Source organism: Diceros bicornis, chromosome 6 (genome assembly GCF_020826845.1).
Source record: "Diceros bicornis minor isolate mBicDic1 chromosome 6, mDicBic1.mat.cur, whole genome shotgun sequence".
NCBI classification, from domain to species: Eukaryota; Metazoa; Chordata; class Mammalia; order Perissodactyla; family Rhinocerotidae; genus Diceros; species Diceros bicornis.
Genome location: NC_080745.1, coordinates 8,660,461 through 8,682,259, shown reverse-complemented (window position 1 = coordinate 8,682,259; position 21,799 = coordinate 8,660,461). Strand labels below are relative to the sequence as shown.

At 34.9% G+C, this 21,799-nt stretch overlaps 1 protein-coding gene across 7 annotated transcripts in view; it reads right to left on the bottom strand.

The window, feature by feature from the left end:
- CCSER2 (coiled-coil serine rich protein 2) overlaps window positions 1-21,799 on the bottom strand; it is a 188,402-nt gene that overhangs the window by 36,495 nt on the left and 130,108 nt on the right. For 3 of the 7 annotated variants that reach the window (XM_058542803.1, XM_058542805.1, XM_058542806.1), the window contains exons 7-8: window positions 9,678-9,761; window positions 4,179-4,265 (exon numbers count right to left, since the gene is read on the bottom strand). In XM_058542803.1, coding sequence (XP_058398786.1) covers window positions 4,179-4,265; window positions 9,678-9,761 — 171 coding nt within the window. Of the gene's footprint in view, window positions 1-4,178; window positions 4,266-4,306; window positions 4,412-4,551; window positions 4,866-9,677; window positions 9,762-20,926; window positions 20,977-21,799 lie in introns of those variants that run through there. The other 4 variants (XM_058542808.1, XM_058542807.1, XM_058542804.1 and 1 more) reach the window with 4 other exon arrangements.

Here is a 21,799-nt window from a genome sequence, read left to right as displayed (position 1 = left end):
GGTCAGTATTATTTTTATTATCCCCATATACAGAAGAGGCTTAAGAGAAATTAATTTCCCTAAGAAAACATGGCTATTAAGTTTCAGAGCCAGGATTTGAACCCAGGTCTATTCAGCTTCAAAGCTGGTCATGGTTTTTCAAATATATTACATGCTAGCTATGTCTCCATAAAGAAGTTTGACATGGGGCCACCCGGTGGCGCAAGCGGTTAAGTGTGCGCGCTCCGCTGCAGCGGCCCAGGGTTCGCTGGTTAGGATCCCGGGCGCATACTGACGCACCGCTTGTCAGGCCATGCTGTGGCGGCGTCCCATATAAAGTGGAGGAAGATGGGCATGGATGTTAGCCCAGGGCCAGTTTTCCTGAGCAAAAAGAGGAGGATTGGCAGATGTTAGCTCAGGGCCGATCTTCCTCACAAAAAAAAAAAAGAAGAAGAAGTTCGACACTAGTAATTTCATAAAATTATTCTAAACTATTAATTTAGATAAATTATTATGTAACTGGTGTACTGAAGTGAAAATCAACTGGCATTCTTGCATGTTGGAATAAGGTTTGAATAGTCGATGTTCTACCTTTCAGTTAAATTCCTGGAGCACTGAAATCTGACGTTATATCTGCATATTTCACATAAAATATGAATTCACCACTTTATTTTTCTGAAAGTTTGCACGCAAACATAGGTTAGAGTTGAATGCATATTTTCAAAAAAAAGATAAAAAGCATAGAAAGCCAGAACTGGAAAGGGACTTTGAAATCACCTAGAAAAACCTCCACTTTTTTTTTTTTTTTGTGAGGAGATCAGCCCTGAGCTAACATCCGCCAATCCTCCTCTTTTTTTGCTGAGGAAGACGGCCCTGGGCTAACATCGGTGCCTATCTTCCTCCACTTTATATTGGACGCCGCCACAGCATGGCTTACCAAGCAGTGCGTCGGTGCGCACCCGGGATCCGAACCAGCGAACCCCGGGCCGCCACAGCGGAGCGCGCGCACTTAACCGCTTGCGCCACCGGGCCAGCCTGCAAAAAAACCTCCACATTTTTGATAAAGAAAACACAAGAGAGTGATGGAAACTGCCAATGTCAATCAGCTAATTAACACTGAAGATAAGAAAAGTCTTCTAATTCTCAGTCTACGGCTCTTCTTCTGCTACTTTAAGAAAAGCAGTTTAGTGATGTAAGGAAACAAAAAATAAATAAATAAATTGTAAATAGAAAGAATAAATTGCAAATAGAAATCAAAATTTTAATCTTGATAACGTAAAAAATGCTGTTAGCTATCTCTACTTCCAGAGGTTTATATCTTTTTAAATTCCCTTGATGTGAACAGGTGAGTTTCTAGAGTTCCATAACTAAACCAAAGATAGGTGATGAGTTTTTCCAAAATAAAATATGATTTCCAGGTTTCATATATCAAATACAGAGAATTTCAAAGCACATATTGCTAGAGTAACGCTTTCACCTTTCTTCTGTTTTCTTTCTTTAGGATTCTCTTAGATATTTGTAAAACCTTTCTAAAAATTAATTGCAAGGTGAGATATTGCTCAGGACAACTGGCCCAGTCTCTTCAACGAGTCAGGACAACAACAAAAAGAATGGTTTTAAATTAAGAGACTCAAGAGATATAACTAGATGTAATGTACAATTGAAAGGATATTTTTGGAACTGGAGAAATCTGAATATGGACTGGAATAAGAAGCTATTAAGGAATTAATATTAATTGGTTAAAGATGATAATATTTCAGCTACGAAGAGAACTGTTCTTATTTTATAAAGAAGTACATTGGGGTTAAAAAAACACTAGTAAAACTTCTCAGAACAAAAAGCTTTATCTTTCATTATTTATTAACCATATATCAATATAAAGTGACCTCTTTTCATAATTCTTTCAGTCTTAAATTTTTCTAATTTTAACATTACAACCCCAACTTTTTTGATGAGAATTGCATTCTGTCTGGCCCAACCTTTTATGTTCAGGATTATTGTGCCATTTTATTTCATCTAAATTTCCTTTATACAGAGAAAGTTAATGGATTTGGCTTTAAATCCTCAATGAAACTCTCTCCATAAGAAAAGATCATTTGCATTTACTATTATATTTATTACATTTGGTCTAATTTCTGTCACCTTAGTTTTGCTGTTTTTAGATATCCTTGGTATTTTTCTACTTTATGTCTTTTTTTACTTTTATCTTTTGCAAGATACAATATTCTAACCTACTAATAGTTATCTTAAAGTATTTCACGTTTTATAATTTATCTAAGTATATAAAAAATAGTCTTAAAATAATTTAGAAAATAATTTTAGATACTCATTCGTAGAAGATAAAAATTCAGTTCTTCTGACTTCTTCAGCATAGTCCTTATCTTCTTACTCAAACCTATTTTATTTAATCTAAATACTTTCAAAAATTAATAGCAATTCAAAATTTTAAAAATTAAAAATATTTTTTTAATTTCAAAAAAATTAAAATTGTATAAACTCAAAAAAAAAACGCCAACATTCAAATGACGTATAATTACATTAAGATGAAATAAAGCACAATAAGTCTTCTCCCATTAGTGGTTGGGAAGTTTATGCCATCTACTCTCTCTAAAGATGATTTTCGTTTTTTTTTTTTACTGAAGTGCAAAGTCCACTTTGGGACTTTACACTTTATTTATTTTTATTTATTTATTTATTTTCTGTGAGGAAGATCGGCCCTGAGCTAACATCTGCCAATCCTCCTCTTTTTGCTGAGGAAGACTGGTCGTGGGCTAACATTCGTGCCCATCTTCCTCCACTGTATATGGGACGCCGCCACAGCATGGCTTGCCAAGCGGTGCGTTGGTGGGCAACCGGGATCTGAACCGGCGAACCCCAGGCCGCCGCAGCGGAGCGCGCAGCACTTAACAGCTTGCGTCACTGGGCCGGCCCCTCTCTAAAGATGAATATCATTTTACCACTCATTCATTTCAATCTTTACTTTCTTATTCTTGAGTTATTTTTTAATTTCTCTCTCAGGTATTTCAAATGCATTATTAAGCAATTTTACAAAGATAACTGGGTGGTACGTTTTTCAAAACATTAAAAGTACGAGAATTTACCTTTGTTTATAAATAAAAATTTGTTTCAATATAAAATATGGGGGTCATAACCTTTTTCTGAAGTGCACTAGACACAACAACCTCTTGTGTTTTGTAGTACATCTTTGCAAAAATTGAAGCTTTCTCTATTTCCTAACACTGTCTTTTTTTCTTCTTCCTGAAAATTGGCTGGGTTGGTTGAGTCCTTGTCTTTAGCTTTGAAAAATAAAAATTAGGCTTACTATTTTATTTTTTAATTTTATATTTAATAGGTGCTCAATTCGCAATGTTCAATTACTCTTTTTTTTAGATTCTTAAGTTGTCTTTGTACCCTTAATCATAATATCTGTCTGTCCTTACTATTTATTCAGGAGCTGAATCTGTGATCTGACCTCAATGGCTCAGAGATTCAACATATCACATCCTTTACATTCTGAGTGAGATCAGTATTTTATATTGCTGAATTGCTTTGCTATACCAACATATGCTTTTGATTTCCAACAAAGATCTTCCTTGGCCTACTGTGATTTTTATGCCATTATGTTCTTATTATCCTGGCCTTTTAAACTAAATTATAACTAAATTCAAGGCACTTCACATATTGTTCTCATATGGGACTAACATTTGTCATTGTAACAATTACAAAATTAAAAAGGTTCAAACATGGCTCTGAGGGATCACTCAACATCATCCATGGGGAAAAAACATTTTTTTAGAATTTTTTACTGATGGACCTACAAATACCTAAGCCTGAATTCCCAATTTCATTCTGCTCTCAGAGAGAATATGCCCTGTTCTCAACTCACCAGTACTCGCATCTTTAAACATACATGAAGGAAAGACATTTACCCTGCATCAATAAATGTATGTAAATTGGTGAATTTCAAACCCCCAAAACAGAGGCCACTGAAAATGGATTGACAAAGATTTTCTTTCCACCTTGAAAACTTAATATTTAGACTGAGAGTACTTTCAAAGTACATATAATCTAAAAATACAATAGTACAACTTTGAAAGCCAAAAATAAAGTCAAATTTCAATTCTGACTAGAGTTTTATAAAAAATATATACTGCCAGTTTGAAAAGCCCCCACTTTACATACTACTCTATAATACTCACAAGCTGATGTTCTAATAGTTGAATTTTTTCATCTTTTTTCTTTATTTCCTCTTTAAGTTGTTTTATTTCATTTAATAAATCTTCATTCTGAAATATTTAAAAAAATTAACATGAAGTATTTAACTGTATTTAAAATACCCTAATGCGAAGCATTAAATCAATGATGAAAACTGAGTCATGAATGGTCTGCTCATTTAAGGGAAAAATTCTTCTTAAATATGCCAGCTATTAACCTATAAAAAAACAAACAGAAAAGCCACTTTAGTCTTCTAAGAATTCGGTCTAAGGGAATCTGACATGTAAACAATGAACAATAACAGCAGCAACAGCCAACTGCATTGCGTAGTTACCAGTGCCAAGAACTAAGTACACTTTTAGGTATCTAAGCATTCGATCCTGACTACATCCCTGAGGTAGGTACTATTATCCCCATTTTATAGATAACAAAACTGGGATATAGGCTATACAGCAAAAGAATTACAGACGAAACAGTATCTTGAGCTAGATTTCAAAGGATGTGTAAGAGTCGCCTGTCAGAGAAAACGAAGGGCACAACAGCAAAGGGAAGAGCGTAACTAAAGGCACAAGGTCATGTCAAGGCTAGTTAAGAAGTCAGCAGCAAGATAAACGCGCCTGAAGGGTAAGAAGGGAGATTCTTTTTCCACAAGCCACTTTCCTGAGAACTGCCTGAATCAAAGGGAAAATACCCTGTCAACTTAGTCTACAAGAAATTCCTAATAGTATTAAATGGAAACCTATTGTTAAGTTAAGCAGGAGTCCAGTTACATTTCATATACCCTATATACATATAGGGTAAAGTATCTTTACCCTACAGTTAGTGCAAGCAAGGAAATTAGAATATATAGGTGAATGATCTATCTTTCCAGAGAGAAAAATATATAAACAAATAATTATAATGTGTTGCTAGTGAGCAAAGTATGCCATCTCCTTCAGATATGTTAGAACAAAAAAAATATATTGTAGTTTCTTTAACAAGAGATCAGAAATAGATATTTACAAAGGCTTTAACATATCAAATAAGCATCACAAACAATGGGGAAGAAAAGATTTTTTTAAATGCTATTATGTATACTGCAATTGGGAAAGATTGTTTATTATATATAAAAAATTATTTCCAGTTGAATTTAAAAAGAGTTCAGGAATTTTAAAAAATCATAAATCAAGACCAATAAAAAGATGGACTGCAGATCACAAAGGATACATTTTTAAGCTATGTGGCAAATGAAGCTATTAAGAAATGATAAATATATTTGATTATATAAAATTTTTGAGCATCTATAGAGTTAACATTAAGTTAAAAGCTGGTGAAAACCTATGCAAATATGACAAAGGATTTATAGCGCAAGTATATTAAGAGGCTGTTCAAATTTTTAAGATCATTTTCTAGGACCTGATAGACAAATAACCAGTTCTCACAAACATACATATAATTGGAAAAATGTTCTTGAAGAAATACCAATTAAAGGATAAAAGGTATTGTTTTACAGGTATTGAATTTAGGGGAGAAATACTCAATGTGATTAACAAGACTGCAGAAAAAAATGATTCATTATTGAACATCACAGCTGACCTTTCTGGACAGACATATGGCTGTGTATATGAGAGTCATGAAAATATTTGCACTCTTTGATTCAGTTATCCCACGCCTAAGAATCTGTGACAAAGAAATGATCTTAAGTATGAGAAACCTACAACAAGGTATTACCTGAAAGTTCACAAATTTACAATTGTCCTAGAAGAGGACAATTGAAATAGAATGTAGCAACTTGATGGAAAACTACACACATCATCATTTAGTCATTGCTAGGTTCTGCCGGTACTGGAGAAAACGGACCCAAAAACAAAATCAAAATACAATGTGGTAATAACATTAATAGCCAACATGACATGACAATATGACTTTATGACAGGCACCACTCTAAGGATTTTACACATAAAGAGAGGCAAAGGAGAACACGTTAGGAAATGGGTAACTCCAGGGGAGTCTTAAAGGACGAGTAAAAAGTGCTGAAGACACAAAAGTGTGGCAGGCTTTGGATTTTAGGGTAAGGGATTCTAAGTATTGTATGACAACAAAGAGATGAGGACAAGCATAGCATATTTGGAGAACTACAAGTAGTGATGCTGTTGCACAAAGGCTGTGGTGAACAGTGGGGAGCAATGTGTTTAGTAAACTGGGTAAGGGCCAGATCATAGCGGGCCCGGAATCTCAAGCATGGCAGTGACAGATGGATTTGCATTTGAGATGGCTTTGACAGCTGTCTGGAGGACCAATTTAATGACAACAACAAAACCATGCTAGGGAACTTGTTATCAAGATGTTGTAATCCTTCAGATGAGACTAATAGCCTGATCCAAGAGAGTGATAATAGGGAGAAGGAATCAAAATTAGGAGATTTTGGCAATTGACTACACGTGAGAGAATAGCACAGAAGAGCAATCAAGAGTGACATCTGTATTTCTAGCTTGGGTGATATGGTGAATGGTTGGGCCACCAAAAGAAATGGAGAATAAAAGAGGAGAAACATGTCCAAAGAGGAATATTTGTAAGTTTTAAATATATTGTTAGAGGTACCTGTAGGTGGGACATACAGTGGAAACGTCCAGCAGGCAACTAGATTACCAAATATGAAAGAGAGATTTTACGTGAGATCAATATATATGTCATAAGTGAAATCATGACAGTAAAAAGTTCGAAGAGGACTGAACTAAAGACATAAATCTACATCCTAAAGAAGAGAAGGAATCTACAAAGGAAACGGGGGGAAAATGTTGAGGGGTATAAGGAATTTCACAGAGAAGTGGCACAAAAACCAAGAGATAAAGCTTTTAAGACAAAGGTCATGCAAATGTCTACAGCATTAAAACCAGTATCTATTTTCATTTTTCCAAGTTTCCATGTTAACTAGAAAGGGGTTTAAGGAGAGTCAAGGAAAGGTATATCTGATTTACTGAATTTAAGATAGGTAAAATATAGAAATTTATTAACTGAGAATGAAGAGGCAGTAGAGAAAGCACAGTGAAGAAGGATGAGAGGACAATGTAGTCAGGTCCTTAACAGCATCAGAAAATAGAGTCAAGAACACAAGAAAGGGTGGTCTTCCACAGCATAGCGGCCACTTTTGCCCTGTAACTGGAACGAAGTGAATGAGAATGATGATAGATACAGGTAAGTCAGAAGGCAAGAAGGGAGGTGACATAAGATCTGGCTTCATGAATACAAGGTTACCTGCAGAAGCTGAGAAGAGTGGCTGAGAATGAGGCCTGAGGAGAGTGGTCAATGTCTGGAATAGCTCATCAAGGGAATGGGAGAGCTGTCCCGAGATAAAGGATAGATAGGAGACCTGCAAGTCCAGTGGAGATTTCAGACTCTAAATTGGCACAAGTCACCATATTTGTATCATTTGAAACCGAACTGCTAAACCATTTTGGAGGAGAAGGTGACATAGTTGGGGATTTGCCAATGAAGGTGCAAGAGAGTCTAGTGTACCGGAGAGACAGTATCAGCTATCAAATCTCACCTGGAAAAAGAAGGAAGAAAGAATAGGAATGATCTGCCTGAAAGGAAATGGAGTGAGGATAAGAAATAAATACTATGTAACAATATTTCTGTCGTGTAATATTAAATATATAGACAAACTCCAAAGGAACATAGGAAAAAATGAAGACACTAGTTGTGGAAAAAAGATGGAATTAAATTTTTTTTCTTTAAAAAGAATTTCTTGGGCCAGCCCTGGTGGCCTAGTGGTTAGGTTTGGTGCGCTCCGCTTCAGTGGCCCAGGTTCGGTTCCCAGGCACAGACCTACATCACTTGTCTGTCAGTGGCCATGCTGTGGCGGTGGCTCACATACAAAAAGAAGAAGATTGGCAACAGACATTAGCTCAGGGTGAATCTTCCTCAGCAACAACAACAAAAAAAGAATTTCTTCACATGTAAAAAACTTTTCACAAAAAATTTTTTTTTTGGTGAGGAAGATCGGCCCTGAGCTAACATCTGCCAATCCTCCTCTTTTTGCTGAGGAAGACTGGCCCTGGGCTAACATCCATGCCCATCTTCCTCTACTTTATATGGGATGCCACCACAGCATGGCTGTGCATCGGTATGCGCCCAGGATCCGAACCGCTGAACCCTGGGCCGCTTGCGCCACTGGGCCGGCCCCACAAAAAAATTTTAAGAAAAAAGTCAACTTTACTTTTAAAATATCAGTCACAATACTTAAAAAACTGAGAGATAATTAGAGATCATCTAAGTCAATGGTTCCCAACTGGCACAAGTGTGTATGTAAAAGATTTTTAAAAAAGAGAAGTCGTGCTACAGACCTGCTGATTTAGAATATTATTATACTCAAAATAGGATGAAGCCCAAAGATGGAAAGAAATGTGAGCAAGGACAGGCATGTAACATGTTGAAAAGCCCAGATTAGATAACTAGATACGACTACCATCCTATATTCTTTTGATTTGATTGATTTGCATACAATCTTGTTCCCAGTAAGTCACTGCACATCCTATGAGAAAATTATGCTTCTCTGACCCCTAATACTAGGCTTGGCCATTTGACTTGTTTTGGAAGCGACCTATGCTACATCCAAGCAGAATCTACATGTGGTTCTGCCAATGCTCTTTTCCCTCAGGTACAAAAACAACACGTCCCAGGATAGAGGCTGATCCTTTAGCCTGGATACCAGAATGAAGAAGACACATGAAGCAGAGTCCTAGCTGATCTCCAGCCAATATGTAACATATTGAGAAATGACAAGTGAGAAATAAACTTTTGTTATTGTAAGCCACCAATATTTCAAGGTTGTTTGCTACTACAGATGACTATCAAACACTGACTAGCATACCCTGAAAATAACAAGAAAAGCAACCAATAATTTTACTTGGAAATATTTTAAAAAATCAAGAATACTTGTGTGTGCTTAAGAAATAAATATGTGCTTCAGAAATAGTTGCAAAAAAAAGAGTTTTTTCCAAGTAAAAATAGACCTAAAGATGAGAATTATAAAAAATATACTTCGAAACACTAAGATGCACCTGCATCCTACAATTATATTTTTAAATATGAAAAAAGAAAATCTCATTTTCAGTATATTTCTTCAATGTTGTGATTATATATGAGAAGTACCTATTAACCATTTTAAATTTTACTGGTAGTCATATTTTAAAAACTGTTATTCATAATTATAAAAAAAGAATTAAAAAATTTGATGATTTAAGAAAAAGAATTCTGTACCAGTAGTACTACAGGGACAACTGATTATCCAACTGATAAAATAAATTCAAAATAAAACACCACAGGGATATCATTTTAACATAATAAGGTAGCAAAAGTTAAAAGCAAACCTGATTAAAATCCAAGACAGCAAAGCTGCAGGTTTTAATATATTTCTTATTAAATGTTTTAATTGCTATTGCTTTATAATTTTAGTAATAAAAAAGAATTTTGAAAAATTCAGCATGACTATCTAGTCATACCTTATATATTTGATCACCATCCTCTGGTTCTGGACTGGATGGCAATGATAGTTGGATATCATGCAATGAACCACTTCCATCATGCTGTCAGAAGAGAAGGAAAACATGAGATTAATGTACAATAACTGCAGACATTCAGTTCAACTTGAATTCACTCTAGGCCAAATGCTAGCACAGCAAAGAACGAAAAGGAAATAAGATTTTAGAAATCTCCTTTCCATCTCTATGCACTGGTAGTAGGAAATGGGGAAGAGGAAAAAAAGAGAGTTAGGCCAAGAATAATCTGTGGAAATAAATAACAGACACTATATTAGTGGATGAAGCAGAAGAACACTGAAAGTTTTAGAGTGGCAAAAGGAATATGGGAAATTTCCTAAAGAATTTTAAGATTATCTCGCCTACGAAAAATGTAAAATAAAAGCCAAATTAAATCTGCTTTGATGTTTTGAGTATAAAGGAGTCAGAAACAATAATATTAAATAACTCAACAAGGCATGGCCACAAAAATCATCTGATTAAAAATACTAGGCACAAGTACCCTATTACATGACTATTTAAATGAAGTCTGAGAACTGGTAAAACTAACTTATGGTGCTAGAAATCAGAAGAACAGTGGTTGACTCAGGGGAAAGGATTACTGAGCAGGAAGGAACACTCGGGAACCTATTAGCGTGCAGGAAATGTTCTATGTCTTGACTGTATGGTGGTTACGTGGGTACACACACATGAAAAGTTCAAGCTAGACACTTAAGGATTGGTACACCTTAAGCACTTCACTGAATATATGCTATACCTCAATGAAAAAAAGCTGAAAAAGAGGCCGGCCTGGTGGCATAGCAGTTAAATTCGCACGTTCTGCTTTGGCGGCCCGGGGTTCGCCGGTTCAGATCCTGGGCACAGACCTACTCACCGCTCATCAAGCCATGCTAAGGTGGCATCCCACACAGAACAGCTACAACTCTACAACTATGATACACAACTATGTACTAGGGCTTTGGGGAGAAAACAGAAAAAAGAGGAAGACTGGCAACAGATCTTAGTGCAGGGCCAATCTTCCCCTCCCCCAAAAAAAAAGTTGAAAAAGTTAAACTTTTTATCCTTAAATGCAATAAAGAAAATGACAGGATAGTGTTAAGTCGTACCCCTTGCTGAACTGGTTTAGGAATAACCAGCTAAGAAATGGTATGTTCACTGATTGACAGACAACCTCAAAAAAGATGCACCAGTGAAGAATATTCCTGGGATGATGGTGAGGCAGTACAGCTGCGGTTTGACACCTTGTTTCTTCAGATGGTACCCAGCTGCCTTGGGACACCCACTGAATCAACAACCTTCGAGGAGCACTACCATTGCAATCTTCCTCAGACATATCTGCCCCAAAGGAAACTTCCCAGACCAAGGAAACATCCTGCATTGAAACAAGAGTGCTAAAATAGGAGACATAAGCATGTAGGTCATTTTCTTCTTTATTTATTGTACTGTATACCTGGTAAATCAGAATCTCTAGGGATAGGGCCTAGGGATGTGTATTCAGAAAAGTTCAACAGGTAATACTGATTGACAGCGAAGAATAAGCATCTGCCAAATTTCTAGCACAGGTAAACTACATTTTTATTGGTGATATGGACATTAAGAACTTGACCTGAGAGGGGAGGCAATGTCCTAACGCACAAAAAATGTTCTCAACGCCACATTAAAAAATGTTACAAAAAAACAAAGAAATTTTACAAGACTCATCTCGGTAAAAAGATCATCTCTGCTGTAAATGCCTTGACATATAAAAACAGGGCCAGTCCTACATACAAGGTATATATTTGATAAAAGAGGCACTGTAAAATTTGACTTATTTCCAAACATCTATATCTTCCTGTCCACTGCAACACAGGAAGCCCAAGGAATGGGAGATAACACAAGCATACACTGCTTTACCTTGGACATGGATGTAGTTGTGGGAAATATGCAGCAGAACAGGAAAAATAAAACATCAGCTTTCAGGATGGAGAAACAAAAAGGGGAGCCCAAGGAAAGCAAAAATATCAGGGAGATCACAAAGTACCAGGAACTCAGGAAAGTGAGCTAGAAAGTTGTATGTAAATTTCTAGGTTCACCCCAGAGCAGCATTTACTTGGATCTGATCCTAAATAGCATAGCAAAGACTTTCAGAAATAAACTAAGACCACTGCACAGGTCCCAAACTAGCCTCTGGAAGGTGTACACTCAGAACTGATCTGGCAAGCACGGCAAGGGCTTTGAAAATAGAACTGACATTACAACTACAATCCAAAGGTTGCTAGTTGGAACTTGTAGCTTAAACCCAAGCAGACTGTTTGCCTGCTTAAAAAAAAAATCAATATTCTCCATAGCATTTAAACAAAATGAAGAGCCTCATAACACAACATCCAAATACCTAAAATACAATCCAAAATTACTCAACATATAAACTACAAAGAAAATCTCAACTCACACAGGAAAAGACAATCAACAGACACATCAATGCCAAAATAACACAGAAGTTGGAATTAATTGGAAAAGATTTTAATAGATCTATTATAAAAATTCTCCAAAAGTAAGGGTGAACTCTTAAGGGGAATGTTAAGAAAGTATCAATAAAGAAACAGTGGAAGTGGAAACAGTTTCCATATAAAGTGGAAACAAATGGAAATTTTAGAACTGAAAAGATTCAATAACCAAAATTTTAAAATGCACTAGATGGACTAAATACCAGCATTTGAGTATCATTCATAGAGTGAACTCGACAGATCAAGAGAAATCAATCAATCTGAACAATGGAGAGAAAAAAGACTAGCCAAAAAAAAAAAAAAAGAACAGAACAGAGCCTGCTGAGGGAGCTGTGGGACAATAACAAAAGATCTAATATTCATGTCACCCAAGTTACAGAAGAAAGGGTGTGGGGCAGAAAAAATATTTGAAGAAATAATGGATAATTATACCTCAAATTTGGTGAAAGATCTGAACCTAACTATTTGAGAAACTCAATTTGAAAAAAGTGAAAATAAACAAAATGTGCTCTCTGGACATAAGGGAATTTTACCAGAAATCAATAACCCGAAAGATAATCTTCACACATTTGGAAAGTAAACAACAAACTTCTAAATCATCCACGGGTCAAAAGAACAAATCTCAAGGTAAATAAGAAAATATCTTGAGTTAAAGGAAAATGAAGACAATACATCAAAATTTATGGAATGCAACTAAAGCAGTGCTCAGAGGGAAAATTACTGTATGAGGTGCTTGTAGGAAAACAAAGGTGTTAAATCCATAACTGGAACAAAATAAACCCAGAACAAGCAGAAAGAAGAAAATAACAAAGAGCAGAAATTAATAAAATTGAAAATCAAGAAATAGAGAGAAATCAATGAAACTAAAAATAGGTTCTTTGACAACTGCAAAATCTCTGCTAAACAGCAAAAGATAGAAGGCATGAATCAGACACATTATCAGGACACAGAAGACATATATCAGGAATGAAAGCAGGGATAGAGTACAGATGTTTCAGGCATGAAAAGCAAACAAGGCAATAATACTGTAAGTGACTCTGCGCATACAAATTCTCCATGACATGGAGAAATTACTCAAAAACCCCAAACTATCAAAACTCACCCAAAATGAAAAAGACAACCTGGATAGATCTATGACTATTAATACAATGAATTCATAGTTTAAACCTTCCATAAAAGAAATATTGAAGGCCAGAAGTTTTCCTGACAAATTCTTCCAAAATTTAAAGGAATAGTATCAGTTCTAAACAATCTCTTAGAGAAAACAGAAATCAATTAGAAAATTAATCAAATCAATTAATGAGGCCAGCGCTTCCCTGATACCATACAAAGACAGTATAAGAAGACTATATAGATCAATATCCTTCATGAACAGAGACACAAAAGTCCTTAATAAAATATCTGAATCAATTTCAACAATATATAAAAAGGAAGACACATCATGAACAAATGGGGTTGATCCTGGGAATGTAAAGCTGGCTCAATAGTCGAAAAGCAACGGAATTTACCATATCAAGAGACAAAGGATCTATACAATTATCCCAATAGATACAGATAAGGTTTCTGACAAAATTCAACATCCATTCATGATAAAAACTCAGCAAACTAGGAATAGAAGGGAACTTGCTCAACCTGATAAAATCTATCTAAAAAACCTTACAATTAACATTATATTGAATGGTGAAAGAATAAATGTTTTACCCTTAAAACCAGGAACAAGGCACTCCTGTTCAATATTGTATTGGAGTTTCTACCCAGTGCAATAAGGCAAGAAAAGAAAAAACAAAAGAAGACAGACAGGTAGGAAAGGAAGAAATAAAACTTTCCATTCAGACAATATAAGTTTTGGTGTAGTAAACCCCTAAGTATCTACAATAACATTACTAGAACTAATATACGAATTTACAAAAGTCAAGATCCAAGGTCAATATACAAAAATATACTACTTCTATGGCAAAGAACAATTCGAAATTGAAATTTTTTAAAAAGATTACTATTTACAATAAACCAAAATCCACAAAACAAAAACCAAACAAAACCAAGAAACAAATGAAAATCCAAAATTAAGAAAAGAAATATTTAGGTACAAATCTAACAAAATATAGACAAACAAGCTATATTAAAAACAAAAACAAAACTGATGAAAGAAATCAGAGATGACCTAAGTTAATGAAGAGATACACTCTGCTAATGGATTGAAAGACTAAATATTGTTGAGATGTCAATTCTCTTCCAAATTCAACTACAGATCAATGCCCTCCCAATCAAAATCCCAGCAGAATTTTTTGTAGAAATTGAAAAGCTACTTCTAAAATTTATATAGTAATGCAAAAGAACTAAAACAGTCAAACAGTTTTGAAAAGAGGAATGAAGTTGGAGGAGTCACACTACTTCAAGACTTACTATAAAGCTATGGTAATCAAGAGAGTATGATATTGGCAAAAGGACAAACACTGATCAAAGGAACAGAACAGAGTCCAGAATTAGACCAACACATACATGCTCAAAGGCATTTCTGACAGAAGTACAAAAGCAATTCAATAGAGAAAGGACAGTCTTTTCAACAAATGGTGTTAGAACATCCATATGCAATAAAATTAACTTCACCCATACTTCATACCATATACAAAAATTCTCAAAACAGACTGTAGACCTAAATGTTAAACTTAAAACTACAAAAATTCTTCGAATAAACACAGAAAATCTTTGTGACCTAGGGCTGAGCAAAGATTTCTTAGATATGATACCAAAAACATGAACTGTAAAACAAAAACTGATAACTTTGACTTCAAGAGCAGAACTTCTCTTTCAAAAACTATTAATAGAATAAAAAGAGAAGCCATGGACTGGGAGAAAATATCTGCAATAATTCAGATAAAATACTGAACATAGTGCCTAACTCATAGAGAGCATTTATAAATTGTTAGCTATTTTTTAAACAATAGCAATAACAAAAATAATTATCATGTGAAGGTTTAGGGTTTTTACCTGACTTCATTAACTCAGAACTGCACACAGTTGCCCAAAAAGCTAATTCTATTTCTTTCAATATTCATTTGTTTCATCATTCACATACCTAATAAAAGACTTATATATAAAAATATAAAAAACTATCAAAAACCAATAATAAAATAGACAACATTTTTGTTAAGGGGCAAAAGAATAGACATTTCACCAAAGAAGAAATACAAATGACAAATAAGCATATGAAAAGATTCTCAACATCATTAGTCATTAGGCAACTACAAATTAAAACCACAGTGAGATACCACTGCACACCTATGAGAAAGTCTTTTGAAAAACACTGACAATATCAAGTGCAGTCGAGGATACAGAACAACTGGAACTTTCATTTATCACTGGTGGGAATACAAAATTGTACAGCCACTTTTGGAAAACAGTTTGGTAGTTTCTTAAAAAGTTAAATATACGGTCATGTGTCACTTAACAATGGAGTTCATTCTGAGAAATGCATCATTAGGTGATCTCGTCGTTTCATGAACATCACAGAGTGTACTTACACAAACCTCAATGGTATACCCTAATACACACCTAGGCTGTATGGTACTAATCTTATGGGACCACTGTTGTATATGTGGTCTGTCACTGACTGAAACATTGTCATACAGCACATGACTGTATACTTACCATACAACCTAGCAACCCCACTCCTAGGTGTTTACCAAGAGAAATGAAAACATGCTCACATGAAAATCTGTGCGTGAATATTTATTGTAGCTTTATTCATAATTGCCACAAACTAGAAAGTGATACAAATATCTTTCAACTGGTAAATGGATAAACAAACTATGGTACACGGATACAATGGAATACTACTCAGCAATACACAGGAACAAATTACTGATACATGGAATAGCATGAATCAATTTGAAATGTATTATGGTAAGTGAAAAAAAGCCAGACTCAAAAGGCAATATAACATATAATTCTATTTATGTGATAGTCTTGAAAAGGCAAAACTATAGAGACATAAAACAGATCAGTGGTTGCCAGAAGCTAGCAGTGGGTACAGGGACTGACGACAAAAGAAAAAAAAAGGAATTTTGGACGGTGATTGTAATAGCTGCACATTGTATGCATTTGTCAAAGCTCACAGAACTGTACAACAAAAAAGGTTGAATTTTACTGCATGTAAACTATACCCCAACAGAACCATACTAGGTTGAACAGCGTCCCCCTAGAAATTCATGCTAACCCAGAACTTGTGAATATGACTTCATTTGGAAATAGGGTCTTTATAGATGTCATCAAGTTGAGGTCATACCGGATTAGGGTGGGGCCTAAATCCAATATGACCAGTGTCCTTATAAGAAGAAAGAAATTTGGACACACAGGTCATGTGAAGATGGAGGCGGAGACTGGAGTGATGCATCTACAAACCAAGGAACGCCCAAGACTGCCAGCAACCACCAGAAGCTAGAAAGGCAAGGAAGGTTCCTCTCCTAGAGCCTTCAGAGAGCAGATGGCCCTGATGAGACCTCAATTTCAGATTTCTAGCCTCCAGAATTGTGAGAGAATAAATTTCTGTTATTATACGACACCTAGCTTGTGGTACTTTGTTATGGCTAGAAAACCAATATAAGACCTGACTAAAAAAACAATTAAAAGCAAACCAAAAGAGTAACACCACATAAATCTCAACAATAACAAGACAAATAAAGCTCATACAGCAACATTATTATAACACAAGAGGCAAGATGAAAAGTATTAATAACGATAAAGACTTTAGCAATCAGAGGAACAATCCACCAAGAAGGTGGGCCAATAATAAACATTTATATACCTAATAAAATAGCCTGAAGATACTAAACAAAAATTGACTAATTAAAAGGAGAAATTGAAAAATCCATAATTATAGCAGGAAATTAACATACTCTCAGAAATTCACAGATCAAAGACAAAAATTTAGTAAGAGTAAATAAGAATGAATGATACAATTAAAAAGCTTCATATAATAGACATACTACTACCTAAAACAGAATATATATTCTATTCAAACAAACACAGAACAATCAAAAATTGACCATGCTCTAAGCAGGGGTTAACAACTATGGTCAATAGGACAAATCCAGCCGGTTGCCTACTTTTATTACAGTCCATGATCTAACAATAATTACTACATTTTTAAATGGTTGCATTTTAAATGATTTTATAAATACCTACATAATAGCCTCAATTTTGCTTTTGCTTGAAAAAGCTAAAATATTTACTATCTGGCCCTCTAAGGAAAAGTTTTCCAACCCCTGCTTTAGGACACAAAGGGAATATCAACACATTATAAAGAATTTATATCATAGAGCTATTATACTTTATTATTAATGTACTAGGATTAGAAATCAATTAAAAAGATGAAAGCCCCATAAACCAAACCAATATTTTTGAAAATTGAAAAAAAATAGCTCAAATAAAATAAATGTATGGTATAGCCCAAGACATTCATGTTTAAGCTATTGCTATGCCTCAAAGAAAAAAAAAATCTTCCTTTTCTTTTTTTAACTGTCTAGCAGTCTAGATTCAGGAGATCAAAGAGGGAAAATACTATTATTTCCATCAAAGCACAAGAGCTTAAAGATCATGAATATAAGCTCCAACTGAATCAATTAATAAAACCACCTCCCCTCCAAATAACTCTGACACTAACCAATGGTAGTACTCTCTATAAAACTTTGACCAAGACAAAACGTGTCCAGGCCAAAAGTAGGAAACATTTTGAGAAAAGCTTCTTTAATCATTAGAAGGGATAAAAATCATAAAACAGACAGAAAACATTCTCTTTCTAAAAAACACTGAAGAAATAACAATCATGCATGCAATGGTCATACTTTACATTACGTAGACTAAGGAGCTAACATTTACCGACAGTGCTGGGCACTGTTCTAAGCATTTCGCATAAACATATTTAATAAATGTCTAGATGCAAAAATAATACATAAAACCAGAACACATCGCTGCACAAAAAATAAGAAATTCATAATTAACTGACTGTCCAAGTATTCTGGGCTGCTTTACTGAGTGAAGTGTCTCAGCAGTTTCGATGGGTTCCAGTTAGGATTTTTGAACTCTGAATGCAATTAACCTTAAGTTAATTAACTCTTGTGTTATTAGCATCTGATTAAGATTCAAAAAGATAAACCTTCCTCTATTCTAAGAGCATTAGGGGTCTACTGTCAGCAAATCATCTTCCACTTTTCTTTTCTGACATAGCATCAAGGTAAACTTTTCTTCTACTATTATTACTCTCCTACACATTAACTTGTTAGAAAACCCTACAACAAATTCCATCTTACCCAGGTGGTTCTTCCATGAGTTTGCAAAAACTGGGCTCTTCCTATGAGTTCCAGAGCAGCCGCAATGGACATGGACACTTAAAATGACTAACAAAAAAGTTTGGCAGCGTTGACCCATCTCTGCTGACAAGCATCATCAGTGATGTCAACAAAGCTGCCTTGTGTTTCAGATGCTACAACACAATCACTAGAGGCATCCTAGGAAAGGGAGCACAGGAAGAGGAGTGACTGTTTTTTCTATTTCTATTCAAAAAAGTATCTTCTAAAAATACAAAGGTATATAGATGAACAATCACATCACAACACATTGACTCTACAACGTGCACTGAGAATAACTTTTGAGTAACGCTGTAATTCACCTATGAAATTTAAAATCTAATAATTGAAACTATATTTGAGAGGATTTAAGAAATACAGACTTAGAATGCCTGATTTTCATTAAGTGCTTCAAAGAAGAGGTGATCTTAACAGATGGTTGGGACAAAGACATTTTAAAACAGAAAAATCAACCTGGCATTCAAATTGACTAGAATGTTATATATGGATACACTCTTTATAATATTCTAAGCAAATATTACTTACAAATTTCTTCTGTTTAGATTTAATTAAACATGTTTAATTTGTACATATCTGAATCAGAATATCCTTTTCTATAGGTTTCTTTTGTCCCTTAAAATTATTGTGTTGTAAATTTCTTCTAATTTTTCTATATTTAAAAAAAATTCAAGTCTTCAAACCATCTGAGTTTACTATAGCATAAAACAAAAAACTAAATAATTGCTTCTATACTACTGAGTTTTTCTCAACATCTATTTTAAAATCCATCTCTGTCCAATCGTTTTCATCAACACCTATTTCTGGGTTTTCTCTTCCCTTCCATCACTCTAGGTTTCTATTTGTGTCAGTATTACATCGTGCTCTAAAGGGTATGTCTCACCTTCTCTTTTTGTCTTTCTCAATGTACATAAACCTTACCCTCTAGTGCTAACAATTTTGGAGTCATTTTGATGAATCCCCAAAATAAAGCTGTTGTGATTTTGGATGAAATTATATTACATCTATATACAGTACTAGGAAGAACTATAGGTTCCAATCATATAGCCACTATAAAGTGGCTGTCTTGGTTACTATACTAACATCCATGGATTAAGTTAATGTTTACAATATTTAGCCTTCTTATAGAACATAAGTATTTTCTCTACATTTTTTACACAAAGTTTTGTAGCTTTCTTTACAAAACGTCACAAACAACTCTCAGCAAATTGATGACAATGTTTTATTGATGCAGTAATTATTTCCAGTTTAAATCTAAGATTTATTATCCTTGGAGTCTTGAACATAGTACTGTTTATCTACTAGAACAGGTCTTTTTTTTTTAGGCAAGGTCACACAATAAGAAATACATTTTATATCACAACCAAGTACACATATATATACACACATACACATGCATATGTGTGCGTGTGTGTGTGTACATATATCTACATAAGGATGGATGGTGGACAGACAGATATAGATATCATATTAAAAACAAGTTTCACAAAACAGTATTTGTCCTTATTACATGTGATGTCCCCTGATAGTTTCTATACTGTTCTACTTTATTAAGAAAAAATAATAGTTACAATGGAGAACAAAACTGATTTCAAAACCCACTAAACAGCTGTAATGTGCAATTTTAAGAACAATGCAGTAGGCAGGGGACAAGAATTGTGACTTCTTTCTTTTTATCTTCATTACACCACGATCCTTGGTGCTCAACAAGTGCTTAATAAAGCATACTGAATGATGGAATAACAGTAACTAAATGAATATTAAATTGTGAGCAATTCAAATAATTAAAAACCCTTGACATTCCCATTTTTATCATTATTGTTCCCATTACTGTTATTAATATAACAACTTATATACAGCTAACATTTATTAATTACTTTCTATGCATCAGACAGCATGGTTAGCACTTTATCTGAATTTCCTCATGCATTCTTTTTTTTTTTTTAACATCCACAACACACCAGGCAGACATCTCATGCATTCTTTACAACAGTCCTGAAATACAAGCTATTATAATCTCTATATCTTTTATGAGGAAACTTAGGCATAGAAAGTTTAAGTCATTTGTCCAAGATCACACAACAAACAAGCGGAAGAACCGGTCTGATTTCAAGTCTCAACTTTGGAATTGTCTAATTTTTTGAAATTACATTTATTCTTATTAACATTCATCATTAATATGCATAGAATTAGCATTATTCCAATTACCCTACAACTAAAAACAACTCAAATGTCTATCAACAGGTAAATGGATAAAAATAAAATTTTGGTATATATATGTACAATGGAATGCTATTCAATAAAAAGGAAATGTACTGATACTCACAAAACACAGATGAATATCAAAACCATTATGGTGAGTGAAAGAATCCAGAAACAAAAAGAGTACACGTTGGATGGTCTCATTTAGATGAAATTCTAGAAAAGACAAAACTTTAGTAACAGAAAGCAGACCAATGGCTACCTGGGCCAGGTTTGAGACAGGACTAACTGCCAAGGGACATGAGAGAATTTTAGCAGCTATAGAAATGTTCTATATCTTGATTGTGGTAGTGGTTACACAACTATATATATTCATCAAAACTCAAGCTGTATACTTAAAATGGGTGCACTTTATTTAAATGTAAATTCTACCTCGATAAAGTTGATAAAAGTTTTTTTTTAATTTGCTTCTTTTTCCACTTCATTTTCCTTTCCCTTCTTGAACAAGCCAAAACAGAGTAAGATAGGTCTTCACCCAAAAAGAGAGCCCAGCATGAAATCTGAAAGCCTAAGTAAGTTGAGGAATATGACCTTGCGGGGGACAGCTTACCAAAGCATGTCAGAGCCTAAAAGGGTGAAAAGGACATCCCCAGGGTTCTGCAGGGTATGAGGGAACAATATGATACCAGAGTCAAGCCTGAGTAGAATGACCAGGGCACGTGCACATATGGGCAAGCTGGTGGGCTGTCAGAGTCCAAGTAGAGTGAGGTGGGCATCCACACACAGGATGGCCTGGAGAGGGCTGCCAGAGCTCAAGCAGCATGAAGAGGGCATCTATACAGGAAAAGGCCCAGTGTCAGACCCAAGTAGGGAAAGGAGGGCATCCATATGCAGGCATTAACTGACATGTGGTGTCAAGCCCAAGCAGAGTGAGGAGGCATCCAAATAGAGAGAGAGACTGGTGTGGAGTGTCATAGCCCGAGTTGGGTGAGGAAGGTTTATACAGACAGTGGGGAGCAGCCAGGCATGGGGATTCAGA